Source organism: Anser anser (assembly GCF_964211835.1).
Source record: "Anser anser genome assembly, chromosome: 1".
In the NCBI taxonomy this organism is placed as follows: Eukaryota; Metazoa; Chordata; class Aves; order Anseriformes; family Anatidae; genus Anser; species Anser anser.
The window spans coordinates 60062960-60079620 of NC_139720.1; the positions used below are offsets into that span (position 1 = coordinate 60062960).

Here is a 16661-nt window from a genome sequence, read left to right on the forward strand (position 1 = left end):
TGTTTTATTATTTCTTTACAATGCAATAATATTTTTAATTAAATTACAAGCACAATGTTTATTAACATGGTAGAATGGTGATATAGTCTAATTTGGGTCATTATACATGTAACTTTCACTGTAAAGATTTAAAGACCAAGATATACATTTACAACTGTTCTATAAATTAAGACACTAAGAAGATTAGAGCATCTAAGTTTTCAGTCCTTCACTTTGAAAATACTCTATACAGTGTAAAGAGATTCACTCAGTTAAACATAGAATAACAAGTTAGGAAGAATATGAGCTCCAAATGTGGTTACAGAACTACAACTTCATTGGTGAGACTGACAGCTGGAGTGCTGCAAAAGATGAATACAAGCTCTTCAGAAATACATGTAGGAAAGACAAGGTCAGGGAGTGCCCTTTTTATGCAGGAGCAGCTCAGAAGAATGGAGGACCTCTTCCATGGGACAGACAAGAGACTGGTTGAGAGCTTGTGAATGCGGATCAGAAGAGAGACTAGTAAGTGTGACATTATACGCGTTTTGGTACTGATCAACCAATCAATGTTAGAAAATGGGCAAAGTATTCTTAAGGCAACTCTCAGAGGGCTCTATGTCACAGACCCTGATTTTTGTGGGGAACTTCAACGCCACCCTGGACATCTGCTTGATGAACATCATAGTAGGATGCAAGAAGTCGAGATTTCTAGAGGGTGTCTGGGATAACTTCTGGGTGAAGGTACTAATGGGCCAACTACAGTAACACACTGCTTGGTCCACTATTCACTAACAGTGAGAAAGTGGTCAGGGATGCGAAAAATCAATGACAGCCTTGGCTGTAGCAATCATGACATAGCAGAGTTCAAAATGCCAAGGTAATGAGGAAGGCTAGCAACAGAGTATAGGGCATTGCTTTAGGGGAGCAGACTTCAGCTTACTCAGTGAACTGGTATGTGGACTCCCATGTGAGACAGCTGAGAGGCAAAGGCACTCAGGAAAGCTGATATGTCATTAAAGACAGTGTATTACAAGAACAGAAACAGTCCATCACAATACTTAGGAAACCACAGAATTATCAGTAGACCAGTGTGGCTAAACAGTGAACCAACGACAGAGCTCCAGTATAAAAAGGCTTTACACAGAATGCTGAAATAAGGACAGGTTACAAAGAAAGAACTTAGAAACAGTACCTGGGTATATAAGGATAGTATCAGGAAAGCCAAAGCTCAACTGGAATTTAGACTTACAAGCAACGTTAAAGGAGCTTCTACTGAAATTTTGTATTAACACACTGAACAAAGAAAATGGGACTTACTGAAAAGCAGATTTTACCACAGCAGACAGATCGCCGAGGCAATCAGCTCCAGTGCAGGCACGTTCCGCAACAGAGCAGGAGATCGCATCGTACAGGGAGGTTTCCTGAGCCAGGGAAACCCTAGGGGAGCGCAGATACCCTCCAGGCGCTGGCAGCCCTCATGAGAGCAGCTTATAAGGCGTGGCGGGGCCAGGAGTAGCAGTGGCCACGTCCACGCGTACAATAGGCAGCCCTAGGGAGCGAAGTGACCAGGGCAGGCCTCAGCAGTTTGCGCGGGTGGGTGCTGTCACTCTGCCACTTCCAATGGCAGTTGTAACCCACGCACAGGGGAGCTCCATTCATGGCATCCACCTGGTGGAAAGCTATGTCCTTATGTCCTCTGCATCTCCTGTGGCCTCTCCAGCCACAGGAACCAACACAGCAACCCAGACAGAGCTCCTGAGGGAACACGCAGCCCTCCAGGCCTCAGGCTGCAGGGTGGGCCAGCGTCTGATGGCAGCAGTAAGTACACCCGTTGGAGGTTTGCTCAGGTAGAACTGCTCGGCCTGGTGGCAGAGCTTCAGGAGAAGTTGGGTAGGCTGAGGAACATCACGGAGTCAGAAGAAGAGAACAACTGGTAGAATCATACTCTACCATCCCTGAGACAGGCGCATCGGCCAGCGACAACACAAGTAATGAAGGATCCCCTACCCTCTTGCCACCAAGCAGAAGGAGAGGACCCAAGAGACATGGGGAATCGAAGCAGGTTTCTACTTGGTGAGGCAAGCAAACCCCCTCCTTGCCTACCTCACATTCCCAGGTGCCCGTACAACAGGTATGAGGCTCTGGAACTTGATGGATGGACAAACAATGACATGGATGAAGGTCAATCTGGGTTGGAAGGGTCACCTAGGGCAAGTCTGCCTATCCCTGGTATCAAAACCCTACCTAGGCCCTAGCTATACGCCAATTGGACCCAAACCATAGGGAAATCCACTGCCTCCCAGATAAGAGACATCACTGGAACTTCACTAGCCTGCTACGGCCCTCTGATTATTATCCATTACTGGTTTTTCACGTTGCCAGTGAAAAAGTAGCAAAGAGAGGTCCAAGGACAATCAAAAGGGACTTCAGGGCCATAGGGCTATTGATTAAAGGACTGAGGCACAGGTAGGGTTTTCCTCTATCCTTCCAGTATCAGGGAACAATATTGAAAGGAACAGACAGACACAGCTGATCAATATGTGGCTTGGAGGCTGGTGTCATCAGCAGAATTTTGGGTTTCTTGATCATAGGACGGTATGTAAATGATGCCAGGCCTGCTGGCACCTGATGGGTTGCACCTTTCTCAGAGGGAAAAAATGATGTTGCCCAGAAGTTAACGGGGATGATTAATAGAGTTTTAAAAGATATTTGAAGGGGGAAAGGGATAAAACCCAGCTTGCCAGTGATAAGCTATGAAATGGCATGCCAAAATCTGAGGGACTGCATGCTAGTGAGATCCTTCAGTCTGCTCCACGAGGTGCTGGGGACAACGAAGCACATTTGAAGTGTTTCTACAACAGCATACACAGCATGACGAACAAGTAAGAGGAACTAGAAGCCTTGGCTCAGTCCCAGAGCTACATCACTGGCATATGCAAAAACTGGTGGGAAGAGTCCTGTGACTGATGTGTTACAATGGATGGTTACAGGCTCTTTAGAAAGGATGAACAGAGCAGGCAAGGCAGGGGGGTGGCACTGTAATGCAGGAGCTAGACTGTATGGAGCTTGCAGCTGTCATTAACATGGTTGAGAGCCTCTAAGTAAGGATTAAGGAAAAAGCAAAAAAAGCAGATGTTATTGTGGGAGTCTACCATAGGCCACCCAGCCAGGATGACAACACCAATAAATTATTTTTTAAGGAATTAAGAGAGACCTTTCAATCAGCAGCCTTTGTCCTTATGGGTGACGTCAACGTGCCAAATGTAAACTGGGAATACCACATAGCTGGTACAAAAAGGTCCAGGAGATTCCTCAAACACCTTGATTGTAACTTCTTGGTACAGGTACTAAGAAAGTCAACTAGAAAAGGTGCCCTCCTAGATTTGTTTGTAAAGAGAGAGGGTCTCGGGGGTGAAGTGGTGATTGGTAGCTGTCTTGGCCATAGTGACCATGAAGTAGTCAAGTTTAAAATCTTTGGTGATGGGAGGAAAACTGCCACCAAAACTTCAGCCCTGGATATGGGGAGAGCAAACTTCAGGCTGCTCAGGGAAAGAGTTGGTAAGGTCCCCTGGGAAACTGCTTTTGGAGGACCATCAGTGCTGGTCACTTTTTATGTACCACCCCTTAAGAGCACAGGAACAGGCAATCCAAAAATGGCAGAAGTCAAGCAGGCAGATGGTCAGCTTGGCTGAGCAGGGATCTTCTGGAGCATATATGGAAAAAGAAAGTGGCCACTGGAAGCGAGGTCAAGCAACATGGGAGGACTACGGAGATGCTGTTTGTCATTGTAGGGAGAAAATTTGTGTAACCAAAGCTCAATTAGAATTAAGGGTGGCCAGTACTGTGAGGGGCGCAGTAAAAAGGGCTTTTTAAAGTACGTTAACAGCAAAAAGAGGATCAGAGATAACATTGATCCATTACTTGATGAGGATGGTCACCTCACAAATAGGCAGATAGACAAAGCAAAGACATTTAGTGCCCGTCTTCAACATCAACAATGGGCTCTGGAACCCGTGGGGCCCTGAGATGGAAGACCACAACTGCGGTAACGATAAACTCCCAACCAATCCCAAACTTGCACGATATTTGCTGCTCTACCTGATGTTTGTAATTTTAAGGGGTCCAACTGGATTCGTCCCAGGATACTCAGAAAGCTGGCCGATGTCATTGCACAACCTCTCTCAATTATTTATCAATGGTCAACTAGAGGTTGGCAAATGTGCCAATTTTCAAAAAGGGTGAGAAAGAAGACCCTGGTAATTACAGGCTTGTCAGATTCACTTCAGAGTCTGGTAAAGTTATGGAGAAGATTATTCTGGGAGTTATTGAAAAAACACCTAAAAAATGCAGTTTTGTTTGTTTTAGATGACACTAAATTAGGGGAACAGTTGGCACTGTCAAGGGTAGAGAGGCCTTGCAAATAGATCTTGACAAATTAGAGGGCTGAGCAGTCACCAACAATATGAAGTTTAACAAGAGCAAGTGCCATATTCTGCATGTGGCAAGGGGCAACCCTGGATGTAGGTACAGGCGAGTGGACTGTAGATGTGGATGTAGCGTATAGGCTGTAGAGCAGCTCTGCAGAAAGGAATCTGGGGGCTCTGGTCAATGGCAAGTTGAACATGAGTCAGCAGTGTGCCCTGGCAGCCAAAAGGGCCCAGCACATCCTGAGGTGCATCAGGCACAGCACTGCTAGCCGGTCAAGGGAAGAGATTGTGCTGCTCTACTCTGCACTGATGCAGCCTCATGTTCAGTATACTGTGTGCAATTTTGGGCACTATAATGTAAGAAAGTCATACAACTGTTAGAGAGTGTCAAAAGGAAGGCTACGAAGATGGGGAAGGGTCTAGAGAGCAAAACACATAAGGAGTGGCTGAGGTCCCTTGGTTTGTTCAGCCCAGAGCAGAACAGGCTGAGGGGAGGCCTCATGGCAGCCTGCAGCTCCCTCATGAGGGGAGCGGAGGGGCAGGCGCTGAGCTCTGCTCTCTGGGGACAGCGATAGGACCTGAGGGAAGGGCATGGAGCTTGGACAGGGGAGGGTTAGGAAAAGGTTCTTCCAGAAAAAAATAAAAAGCAATTTGGGGAACCGCAGCTTCATCATGCTCACTGTAGTCCTGGTATAAATCATGGAACAAGTCTTCTTGGAAATCATTTCTAAGTACATGAAGGAAAAGGTGGTGACTGGTAAGTACAGGCATGGATTTCAAATCTGCTTGCTCTCAGTTATAAAATTACTAGCTTTACAGACGAGATAAATGCCATTCACCATTCTTCCTTTGTCTATAGGAAGGCTTTCACTGTCAGACAGTACTGCCACATGCAACTTTGGATACTGCGGACTGAATAGATAAACAAGTTTGAAAGTTAAAGCCCGAATGAACAGACCAGATGAGTAAAAAACTGTTTGGATGATTAGACTGAGAGCAGTAGTCAACACATTCTGTGGAACACCATAGATGCCTATCCCAAAACCTGCTTTTTCATTTAAAAATATACGTACTTATATATCTATTTGTCAGTGGCCTGGAGGTGGTGATAAACTATATGCTCATCAAGTTTGCAGATGACACCAAATTAGGTGGAACAGTCAACATGCTTGAGGGTAGTGCTGCCATGCAGATATACCTAGGTAGACTGGAAGAAAGAGGTGACAGGAACCATACAAAATACAAAACAGGAAATACAAAGTCATGTAAAGGGATAAATCCTTGCAATGATACTAGCTGAGCAGCAGCCCTGTCGAAAAGAAGTTGGGAGTCTTGGTGCATGTTCAGCAAGCTAAACAAGCCAGGAGTGTGCCTTGGCAGCAAAGAAGGCCAACAGTATCCTTGGCTGCATCAACAGTAGCGTAGCCAGTAGTCTGAAGAATGTGATTAACCTTCTCTAATCAGCACTTATTGGACCGAATTTAGAATACCGCATCCAATTTTTGGCCCCCCAGTCCAGGAAAGGCATTGATAAACTGGAGTAAGTTCAGCAGAGAGCTGCCAAGATGGTCAGGGAGACATGCCCTGTGAGGAGAAGCTAAGGGAACAGCTTGTTCAGTCTGGAGAAGAAAAAGGCTTCAGGGGAATCTACTAATAGCCTTCTGATACCTACAAGAAAGTAATCAAGAAGATGGAGCCAGGCTCTTCATGTTGGCTCTTAGCAGACAGAAAAGAGGCAACAGGCACAAACTGAAACAAGACAGGTCCCAACTGGTTTCAGGGAAGAAAAAAGTCACCATGAGGACACTCAAGTAGTGGAACAGGTTGCCAAGAAAGATGCTGCAGTGTCTGTCCTTGGATGTTTTCAAAGCCTGACTTGTTAACGCCTTGATTATCCTAGGCTGACCTCATAATTGACTGCTTTGAGCGGGATGTTGGATCAAAAACTTCCTGATGTTCCTTCCAACCTGACTTATTTTATGATCTTAAGTTTAAAGAGTTTTATAGACACTGCTTTGCACATGCTTGCACGGTTTTCCAGCAACTTTAGAACACAGAACTCCAGGGCTGTGTGAATGCTAACCAATTAATCCAAACATTCAGAACAAGATCAGATCAAGCCTCATATGCTTTCTATGCTAAAATACTACTGTATCTCCAGCTGCAATCACAGCTTCACAAAAGCAACTTGAGTAATTGCATTTTCCCTACTAGCAGACAGCTCAATGCACTAATTCAAAAGCATGATCAAGTCAAGTTGTATAACTTCTAAAATCGACTGTAGAAGACTGTTTTGGGGCCTGAACCGAAGACCCTCTCCAAAGTATCACGCTCACTCAAAGGTGTTGAATGGAACACTTAATGCAGCTGTTAGGCTTTACTACTACTGTGAGCTGTGCAATAGTGTCACCTAGTGGTCAGTACTTTTACAACGAAGTCAGGCAGAGTTTTCTTGAATCGGGCCCTACCAACTTTGCTACTCTACAAAACCAGTATATATTTTTTAAAGTATATATATTTATATAGACACACATGCATATGAAGCCAAAGTTGCAGCAACCAATAAAACTAAACTGAGACATGGAAAAGCATAAGTCACACACAGCTTTTATGAACTTGAAAAATGTCATTCCAGAAATAGAAAAAGTTATTTCCGGATACAAGAAGCATTATTGGTGTAAAAGAAAAGGATTTCAGAATGATGAATGAGTACTGCAGTCTTTTGTTTATACCACCACAAATGAGGCTCAAGATCACCAGGTGTAAAATGATATCATCCAATTCCAAACGCAACATTGATACATTTCTTGTCAAGAGACAAGAATAAGTAGAGAACTTGCATAATATACTTCGTGAACGTTGCCAAAGTCTATGTACAGCATTTGTAAATAGTTTTAGGGTTACAAGTTTTAGAGCACCCCCAAACTTTAAGGACTGTTCATGCTACTGATTTTTGAAGTACTCATAATTTCTTCTAATCTTACACAACTGGAGAATGAGGAGAGGCAAACTTCAACTATTTCAACATGCCACAGATTTATAAGAATGCTTGTTTTACTCATTGCACACTCCTCAAAACTACTGAAATTCATTATATCTTTGCATTTCTCCGGCTATCAGGTCTGCTTAAACTTCGTGCCACACTTGAATCAAATCAGTTTCATTAGATTTCCACTATTCTACAGCTTTCATATCATCTACTGTTCATTTTCTTTCTTAGATGAATGACCTGAGCATGAGAACATTTGTTTTTCTCCATAGATTAGCAGACAATTGGTTGCACCATATCTATTATGTTCAAAATATTCTTAAGCACATCCCAACAATGTTCAACACTCTCAACTAAGTTTCTAGGTTTAAAAAAAAAAACATGACTCAAGCAGATTAAGAAAGTCTTTTTGACAGATTGTGTTCCACAATCAACTCAGCATTTATTTGGCTACTCTGTATTTTACAGAAGTTCAAGTTTCATAGGGTTTCCACTTCAACAAGTTCAAACAGTGAAGTAACAGACTTCAAATTATTAAGTAAGTAAACAGCCAAAAATACTGCATGTTTCTTGTAGAATAGAAAATACCAAGACCTGATTTTGTAGCTTGGCTAACATTTACAGCAGAGAAATAGCAATGTCACAGACAGATAGCCCAGTTTGCTCTCAGATTTCTAAGCTGGCTTCTAAAGACTAAGCAACTAAAAACTTGGTTCACTGTTGCTTTTTTCTCTGCTCTTCAGACTGCAGTAGTAACAGAAGTAGAGAAATTTCTTTTGCAGAATTACTTCTAGAATTCATAACTGTAAAAATCACAAGCAGGACATACAGGCTGTCCCCACTCACATGGCTTACTGAAAACTTAGGGAAAATTGAATGGTTTCTTTTTGTTCACCAACGTTGCAATCCGTACAGTTTTTGAGGACTTAGCAGACTAATGAAGATTCTTTTGAGGACAGCCAACCAATTAGTATATTTCTATAATCACTTAGCTACTACATAAATATAGAAACAAACACAATAGTAGTATTTTACATCTTGTGGTTATAAACCCCATAAGGAGTACAAGAACAGGAAATACATAGTACAGCTTGCTTAGTGACACAAACAATGACACCTACACATATACATGCAATCTACTGAACACGATCGAATTTTCTATTTACAAAACTTATATCCTAAAGTGAAAGATATTATCATGCCATCTATATGGAATGAAAACAGGAACTAGAATGATGAAGAAAAGGACAGCAGGTACAGCAACAGGGATTAGAAAACAATTACTAAGCTCTAGAGAATTCTTCCAGTTACACTGCAATTTTTCCAGCTACTTTGATTTTTCTTACATGCTTTAAACAGACTGGTAATTAAAAAGATGTAGCATTTTTATGTTACACTTTGCAGAGTCACACATACCTGCAAAAGTGGTCTCTCCACCCTAAAAGTTTGTACACAAATGTTTGTTTTTTTCATTTTTATGAATGTATAGTGCCAGACATGATTTAAACATAGAAAAAAGCATACAATAGAAGTTGACTTGGAAGTTTTCTTTAACGATCGCCACAGACAGCATGTCTCTGGCATTCACGATGTTCAAATCAAAGAAACAAGTAGCAGCATTAAAAATTAAAACAAAAACGGAAAACAATGAAATTACTGTTCAGATTCCATTGATGTTGGAAGTATCTTTGTAATAATGCTTATGGTTTGCTTATAACATTGTTTTCATGGCTGCATGAATTAGACTCGATTTAACCAAAAAAATTCTTTAGTACATAACTATTACAGGTAATTGGCTAAAATTCTGTTTAGAAAAATTACTTATTATAAGTGAAAGAGTAGTTAACTTCTATAATACTTAAGAAAACTATTTTTCTTCTCCTAAAGCCAGCACTTACCAATTCAAATTACGTCATACTAACACTTGCATGTAATTAATCTCACACTTATAACTCTGCCCAAGAAGACTAGCTTCAGGTCTTCAGAAACATCGAAAACCAGTAACTTTACAAGAGCCTCCCTAAGAAATAGTTCTTACAATTGGCATATGTGGTTAAAAATAAGAGAACAGAAAGGCTAAATAACCAATATTATTTATTGGTTCTTAATACCGAAGAAAGGAGTGGCGATGAAGAGTTTTTTAATACAAGAATAAATACAGTGAGGTAACAAAATAGAAGTAATAAATGAGCAAGAAAAAGAAAAACAGTATGTATTCATCAGACCCACAAGATTTAAAATTTTTCTAATTCATTTATGATTAGGGAACTATTCAAATACATATACATACATTGATATGGTAAAAATTTAATACAAAGAATACCCTCAAAATCTAAAAGCTTACCCCACTTGCTTTTCAAATATAAGCTTTCTTTTTAGAAAAATGTTTAAAGTTTAGACACTTACTCTGAAATAAGTAAACGATTAGATCTTCTTTCATTCCTCCCTCTCAAGACACACACAAGAAAAATAAAAGGTGCTCAACAAGACAGAAAGACAAGAAATTCTATTACCTTGGATCCAAGATTTCACCAAGAATTTCTTCCAGCTTGTCAATAAAGTTAACAAAGTTTGAAAGTCCCTTTACATGGACTCTTAAGGGATCAAATAACGAAGCTGCACAGCCTTTTCCTCCAAGTTCTACAGTTCGGATAAAAGATATTGCCATCTATTAGGAGAAATATTTCAATAATATTGAAAAAATGTAGGCATATCCAAAATGTATGTATGTTGAAGTGATCATCTCCTACAGATTTGCAAGCAGTGTATACAGCTAGATAATAGCAGAAATAAACCAAAATCAATAGAATACATTTTAATAGCAAGCTTTTTACATCTCACTGTACATATCTATACATATTTGCACGATCAATGCTTAAATAGTGCAGCAGTATAAAAATCCACAAGCCAAACAAAAGTGACCCAACTAATTTGATGTTTATATTGGCCTTTTGACATCTTAGTAAACGCTTAATTAATACAGTATAATTTTTTGTTGTTGTTGCTCTTTAAATGCTTGTGCTGACATCAAAAAAATACTCAAAAATTCAGAGCCTTGTCTATGGCCTAAGAGCCTATGAACATTTAATAAAAGCATGTAAAAATTGATTCCAGCAGCATATATATTTTCAGAGGTACAAATAAAAACTATGAATACTCAAAGCTGAAAAAATGTGACCATTAAAAGGTCCTAGCATCAGATACTCAGTTCTGGAAGTTTCCATATAACTAGTATACAATAGAGACATTGAAAATAAGAGATGGCCTCAAAGCAGTACACTTTTGATCATGACCCCTCAAATTTTAAGGCAATGGTCAAAATAAACAGCTTCACATTTCTCCATAAAAGTTAGAGATAAGAAACCAATTACAACTGACTGATGCCATAATACTGATTCTACATATGATTTAGCTGTATAGTCTGAAATTAAATTTAATAAAGCTCTTGGGACTGTAACAAATACAACTGGAATTACTCTAGCAAAGAAATTAAACCTGCCACTATTCCTGCTTTTGCACTAAAGACTTCTTGTGGATAAAGTATGGTTCATAGGACCTTGCTTTCCCAATGGAAAATATTCTGGCTTTGCAGGACTTCTACAAGACATAGATGCCAGAAAAGATGACTTCTTTATACAGTAGAGAAGTTTCCCCTCTGGCAAGTGTGAGGAAGAGGCAACAAATCCAGTCCAAACAACTTTTTTATACACAATTTTAATGGAGCATTAGGAGCTAAGATAATCCTGGAACTGAGATTTCACAAGTTTTCCATATTTTTCAACCATAAAATCTGAGACTGCAGCTGCTTCAGTGACTGTTACATACTGTTTTTCCTCGGTCTACCGTTGTCTGCACTGTATATGCAAAAATTGATTATTTTAAATATGAGGGACCACAGTGGTTCTTTGGAGAAAGAATTCTTACTCATCTTATTACAACTATTTTTGAGATGGCGCTGTGGTGGCTATAACTATTCTAAGTATAAATTCACCTCACATGCTTTGAGTACCATAATTGATGCTATAGCTTTTTATGTTCCTATGCAAAGGAGCATACCTCTTTTTCCTCCAGCTCTGTGCCTTTGAGAATAACATAAGCAGGAATGTCCCATATCAATCACATCTTGGAGAATATTTCAAGATTGATCAAGCTATAGACAACTGACAAGCATTACCCTCCAAAAATTCTGCCAAAGCTGAAGAAGCTGCAATACGGCTACTCCAAATTTTGGAGTCTGTTCTCAAGTACATGTCAAAAGCAGGATTTTTATCATTAGATGGCTCTACAAAAGGGATTTTGTGCAAGGAAATACTTTAAAACTTGAGTTAAACTGAATCTGAAAGTGCACAAAGTGCTGTTTGTTTTTAAACATTTAGCCGAAGTACTTTCAACATTTTAAACAAAAAAGGTAAAACACATTGTAATGCACTGTTAATGGATTCTTTTTAACAGTCCTGATTCCTGTTTTTCAAATGCCACACTAGTGCTCTAGAGGTACACATGCACACATTTTTCTGTGTCTTTAGATCTCACAATCAAGCAAGCATCCCTTTCTTCAGGCTGGATCCGTCACATTTTTTTGTTGTTTGTTTGTTTTAAATCTAGAAACTATATTTATGGTGATATTCAACTTGGCTTGCAAGTGTCAGTCTTGCGTATGCAACATTTATGTTGCAATATAATGTAATGCAACATTTCATGTTTATAGAACTATTTCGTTATCTCTGATCTACAGCAAGTTTCATTGGACACACATACCAGGAAAATGGACATTTTTCTCTCCTGTGAGGCATGTTTTAGTTTAGTAAAGGCTTCTCTACCAAGTCCTCTGTCAGGAACATTTAGAATATGAGCCAATGCCAGATCATCCTTAGAATTCACCACCAGGCTTAAATATGAATAAACACACTTCTTTGCCAAGAACATCACCTGTATAAGAAAGCATCAACATTAACTGGTCATCTTACTGCTAAATTACATTCTAATCTTTAAAATCTAATTTCCAAAGTCTTATTAGTACATATGTAAAGTAAGAGTCTTACCTTACATAATTTCAAAATATTACTTCATGTATGGCAATTATGGAAGCATTGACAAAGGCAAGCATGATTAATATGTTAAAATTAGCATCACAAAATATCCAAAGTTGAAGGGACCCACAAGGATCATTGAGTCCAAATCCTGGCTCCACGCAGAACCACCCAAAATTCAGACTATATGTCTGAGTGCATTGTCCAAACAACGGTACTCAGTAGGCTCGGTGCCATGATCTCTGCCCTGGGGAGCCTGTCCCAGTGCCTGACCACCCTCTGGGTACAGAACGTTTTCCTAACACCCAGCCTGACCCTCCCCTGTCCCAGCTCCATGCGGTTCCCTCGGGTCCTGTCGCTGTCCCCAGAGAGCAGAGCTCAGCGCCTGCCCCTCCACTCCCCTCGTCAGGGAGCTGCAGGCCGCCATGAGGCCTCCCCTCAGTCTGCTCTGCTCTGGGCTGAACAAACCAAGGGACCTCAGCTGCTCCTTATGTCTTGCCCTCTAGACCTTTCCCCATCTTCGTAGCCTTCCTTTGGAGGCTCTATAATAGTTTTGTGTGTCTTATACTATGGTGCCCAAAACTGAAAACAGTACTCGAGGTACAACTATATGTACTGTACTTGAGTATTCACAAAATATTTGAGAGCTGTATCTCTAGCTATTCAAGTTGGCTATCTATTTCTACTTAGCAATCTCTCCACAAATATTCCTTTTACATCCCAAGGCAAAATAGTAACACCATTAAACCACAATGATTTTACATTAACTTCAAATAAGCTAAAGACTTACAACACCTCACCAGCTCCACCTTGGATCCACTAATTTTTCCCTTGGTTGGCTTCCTGGAATTTCAATAACAGAAGTCCCACTGATCGAAGTTTTCAAGTTTATATTAAATTACAACCCAGCTCTACCCTCTTATCAAAAAATATAAAATTATAATTACTTATATTGCAGCACTGTTCAGGATCCTGTAAGAATAAAATTCTCAGAATTCAAGAATTTATAGTTTTGTTATAAGCAAAGAAAGCAAAGACAAAAAAAGGCCATTAATAGAAGGAAAGACAAACCTTTCATAGCTATGGGATTTCTTCTTATTCAACAGGAAATAAGACAAATGTAAGCAGTCAAAAAGAAAAAATGGGCCAAGAATATTTTTACCACACATGTCACGGTCAGAGCACCAAGCAAGCCTAGTGGTAGAAGTGCTATCTAGGGCATAACCTTAGTAACAAAGAGAAAAGCACCTAAGTGCATTTTACTGAAACATTCTGTTATCCTGATGTCAGATTGCTGGGAAGATGCTTGCTCACTTGTTGGGAACTATTTTGAGTTGTACCCAAATATTGTATTGAAATTGACACTTAAGAGGAAAGCAAGCTTGGAAGTGACTGAAGCTTCAGCATTCTAAACACTGCTATACCGATTCTGTTTAGGTGGTTGAATCCAGTATCCCCACAAAGTCCTCAGCTGTCTACTGCAACAGATCAGCATTGTTTGCATTTCCACAGCTACCACTACAGTTGCTACTCAGATTTCTTCTGCAAGTAAATAAGCATTACTTAAGTTTAAAAGTTAAACCTAAGTTTATATCTTTTATCATTTCACTTTGCAGCATCAGGCAAATCCTTTAACTCTCAGTCAAGACAATGTTTGAATGATAATATACTTGCAGAAAATATGTATTCCCTATTGTTTAAAGGCAGATTAAATCTAGGTCAAGTACCTGCCATAAAAGGACTGTCTTCCAGAGAATAAATTTGTGCACTTGCTCCATGCACACACATAATATACCGAAGAGATACAGAGTTTGAATACACTTATTTTTTAAACCAATAATATCTTAATAGCAATAACTGGAAAAGGAAACTTGTATTTCATCTTCCATTAAATTTCCCATATCTAAAAAGCATTAAAAAAGACTTTTTTTTTTTTTTACCTTCGCATTGCTCTGGTCCTGTCTGTTGACTGGTGCGGGAGTAGAAGGCACACAACCACTATTTTCTGATACATTCATTATGCCAGAAATAAATTCCAGCAGTTGAACCTTTAATAAAAAGAATTGAATAAATTTAAATACAAAGATGACTGAAACACAAAAGTAATGCTAAGACCAAGTAAAACTACGATTTTCTCCAGCTTGCTAATGTTTTGAACCCCAAAAGCTAATTTTTCTTTAGTCTTTAGAAATACAACTGTTTTAAGAGAAAAATGACATGTAAGATTCAGATTAACTCAGGAGAACTTTTACAGTTACTACCCTAAAAGCAGCTGCTCTTTTTTTAAAGAAAAAAAAAGAAGTTAATACTATACCATAATTATAAAGAACTCATTAATCCTCCAAAGTTTTCTACCTTCCCCATGAAAGTAGCAACAAATACAAGAAAAGCAATTACAGCTTCCTAAACTTCAGTCCTTTATGTCTTTTGTAGAAGAAGGAGGAAGAATTCTTCCAAGCAATTGAAATATTCTGTCCTTCATTGACTAGTTTTTCCTCTAATAATGCAGGTTACCTTCCTGCAAGCAGACAGTTAACTCCTCTCTGTAATTTTTGTTACAAGCTAGAAATAGGTGCAGCTAAATCCAATGTTTATTAATTTTTCATTATAAGTTTCCTTTGTCTTTTAATCTTCCCATGCTCTACAGAGCACAGAATCAAATAAAATCATGGGGCATGCTTGTATTTTAAACTTATTTTAATTGCTACTAATACACAACCATCAGACCCAGCCAACATGGGTTCAGGAAAGTCCCGTCTCACTAATTTGATATCCTTCTATGATAAGATCACCCTCTTAGTAGACAAAGGGAAGGCAGTGGATGTAGTTTTTCTGGATTTTCGCAAGGTTTTTGATTTTGTCCCTCATGGTACTTCTAGACAAATTGCCTAACTGTGAGAAAAACAGGTACACAGTATGACATTTGGACTCAATTTTTGCAGGTCCCTTCCAACTGTATCCACCTTATTCTGATCTTTGTTATCAGATCAAAATATATAACCAAATTTGTGTTATTTTCATATTCAAAGTGCAATATGTACTACAACTTCTCTAGCCTGGAGCATGGCCTCATGTGCAGTGTTGTAACATCTGAAGCACAATAAACTGCAACAGATGCTTGACTGAGTAACTGAAGTGGAACCTCTTGTGGTCTCTGGAAAAATCTAACATGAAGGTACATAAAGAATATGGAGATTTTTTTGCCTTTAAGAGCGTGGTATTTTTAAAATGAAAACCAAAAATATTTGGACTACCTATCAACATATATCCAAAACTCCATGATGCATTAATCACTAAGCTCTGACCCAGCCACATCAAATCTCTACAATTCAGTTTTCAGTTCTGTTTGTGAGAAAGAACAATATACTCAGTGGAGCTGTGATCTACCCATCAAGCAGGACAGCTGAAATATGTAATTTTTGAATGGATCTACGATCTCTTAAAAGGTTTAATAATTTAAAGTAATCTGTTCCTCCAGAGAAAAGGAAAGTCATTTGTGAATAATTCAAGACTTCTGCATATATTTTAGAAGCACTGTAAATCCATAACTGAAATCAGAAATATGGTAAAACAGAGATCAAGCAAACAAAATACTTACAGGGGCTATGCTTTCCTCTTCAGATACAAGTGCAAGAGCATAGCACTTCTGACATATATCTATGATATCTAACATATTGCTGCTTGCTAAGAAGGTATCATAGGCTTTTTTAACATCAGCATAGTTTTCTGGTTCTTCCATGTTTTCATGGGATAATCCTAGTTTGTCATGTAACAAATATTTCCAAGTTTCCATCACATCATTAAGTGATACCGTGAAATCTCCGTGGTGCTAATAGGACAGAAAAAACAATAACATGTTTTGTGTTCAGCAGAGCTTTAAGAGTTACTTTAAAACAAGATTATATATATATATAATTATATATATATATATGTATTTTCTTACAGAAAAAAATATGAACTAAATATTTGCATTTGTAATGAACGAAGTATTACTTATAATTGAAGTTCTTCCAGTGCTTTGGTCTTAGAGCTGACTTTTTGGAATATAAAGTCCTTTATCCTCATCTTTAAAATGCCAGGCATATATTTTGAACTTTACTCATAAGAAATTGATTTTCACAGGACTACTGCATAAATACAGTTAATTATTTGCAGAAATAGTGTTCATCACGGCAGGCATTTACCTTCCAAGAGCAGTAAATAATATTAACATGCCTCAAGCAGTGATCTGGG

General features: G+C 39.1%; 1 protein-coding gene across 5 annotated transcripts in view; it reads right to left on the reverse strand.

The window, feature by feature from the left end:
* Nucleotides 1-16661, reverse strand: part of PARPBP (PARP1 binding protein) — a 53562-nt gene that overhangs the window by 29964 nt on the left and 6937 nt on the right. For all 5 annotated transcript variants that reach the window (XM_083808891.1, XM_083808888.1, XM_083808887.1 and 2 more), the window contains 4 exons: nt 16027-16257; nt 14369-14476; nt 12157-12327; nt 9912-10066 (listed from right to left, as the gene is read on the reverse strand). In XM_083808891.1, the coding sequence (XP_083665017.1) occupies nt 9912-10066; nt 12157-12327; nt 14369-14476; nt 16027-16257 (665 nt within the window). The remainder of the gene's footprint in view (nt 1-9911; nt 10067-12156; nt 12328-14368; nt 14477-16026; nt 16258-16661) is intronic.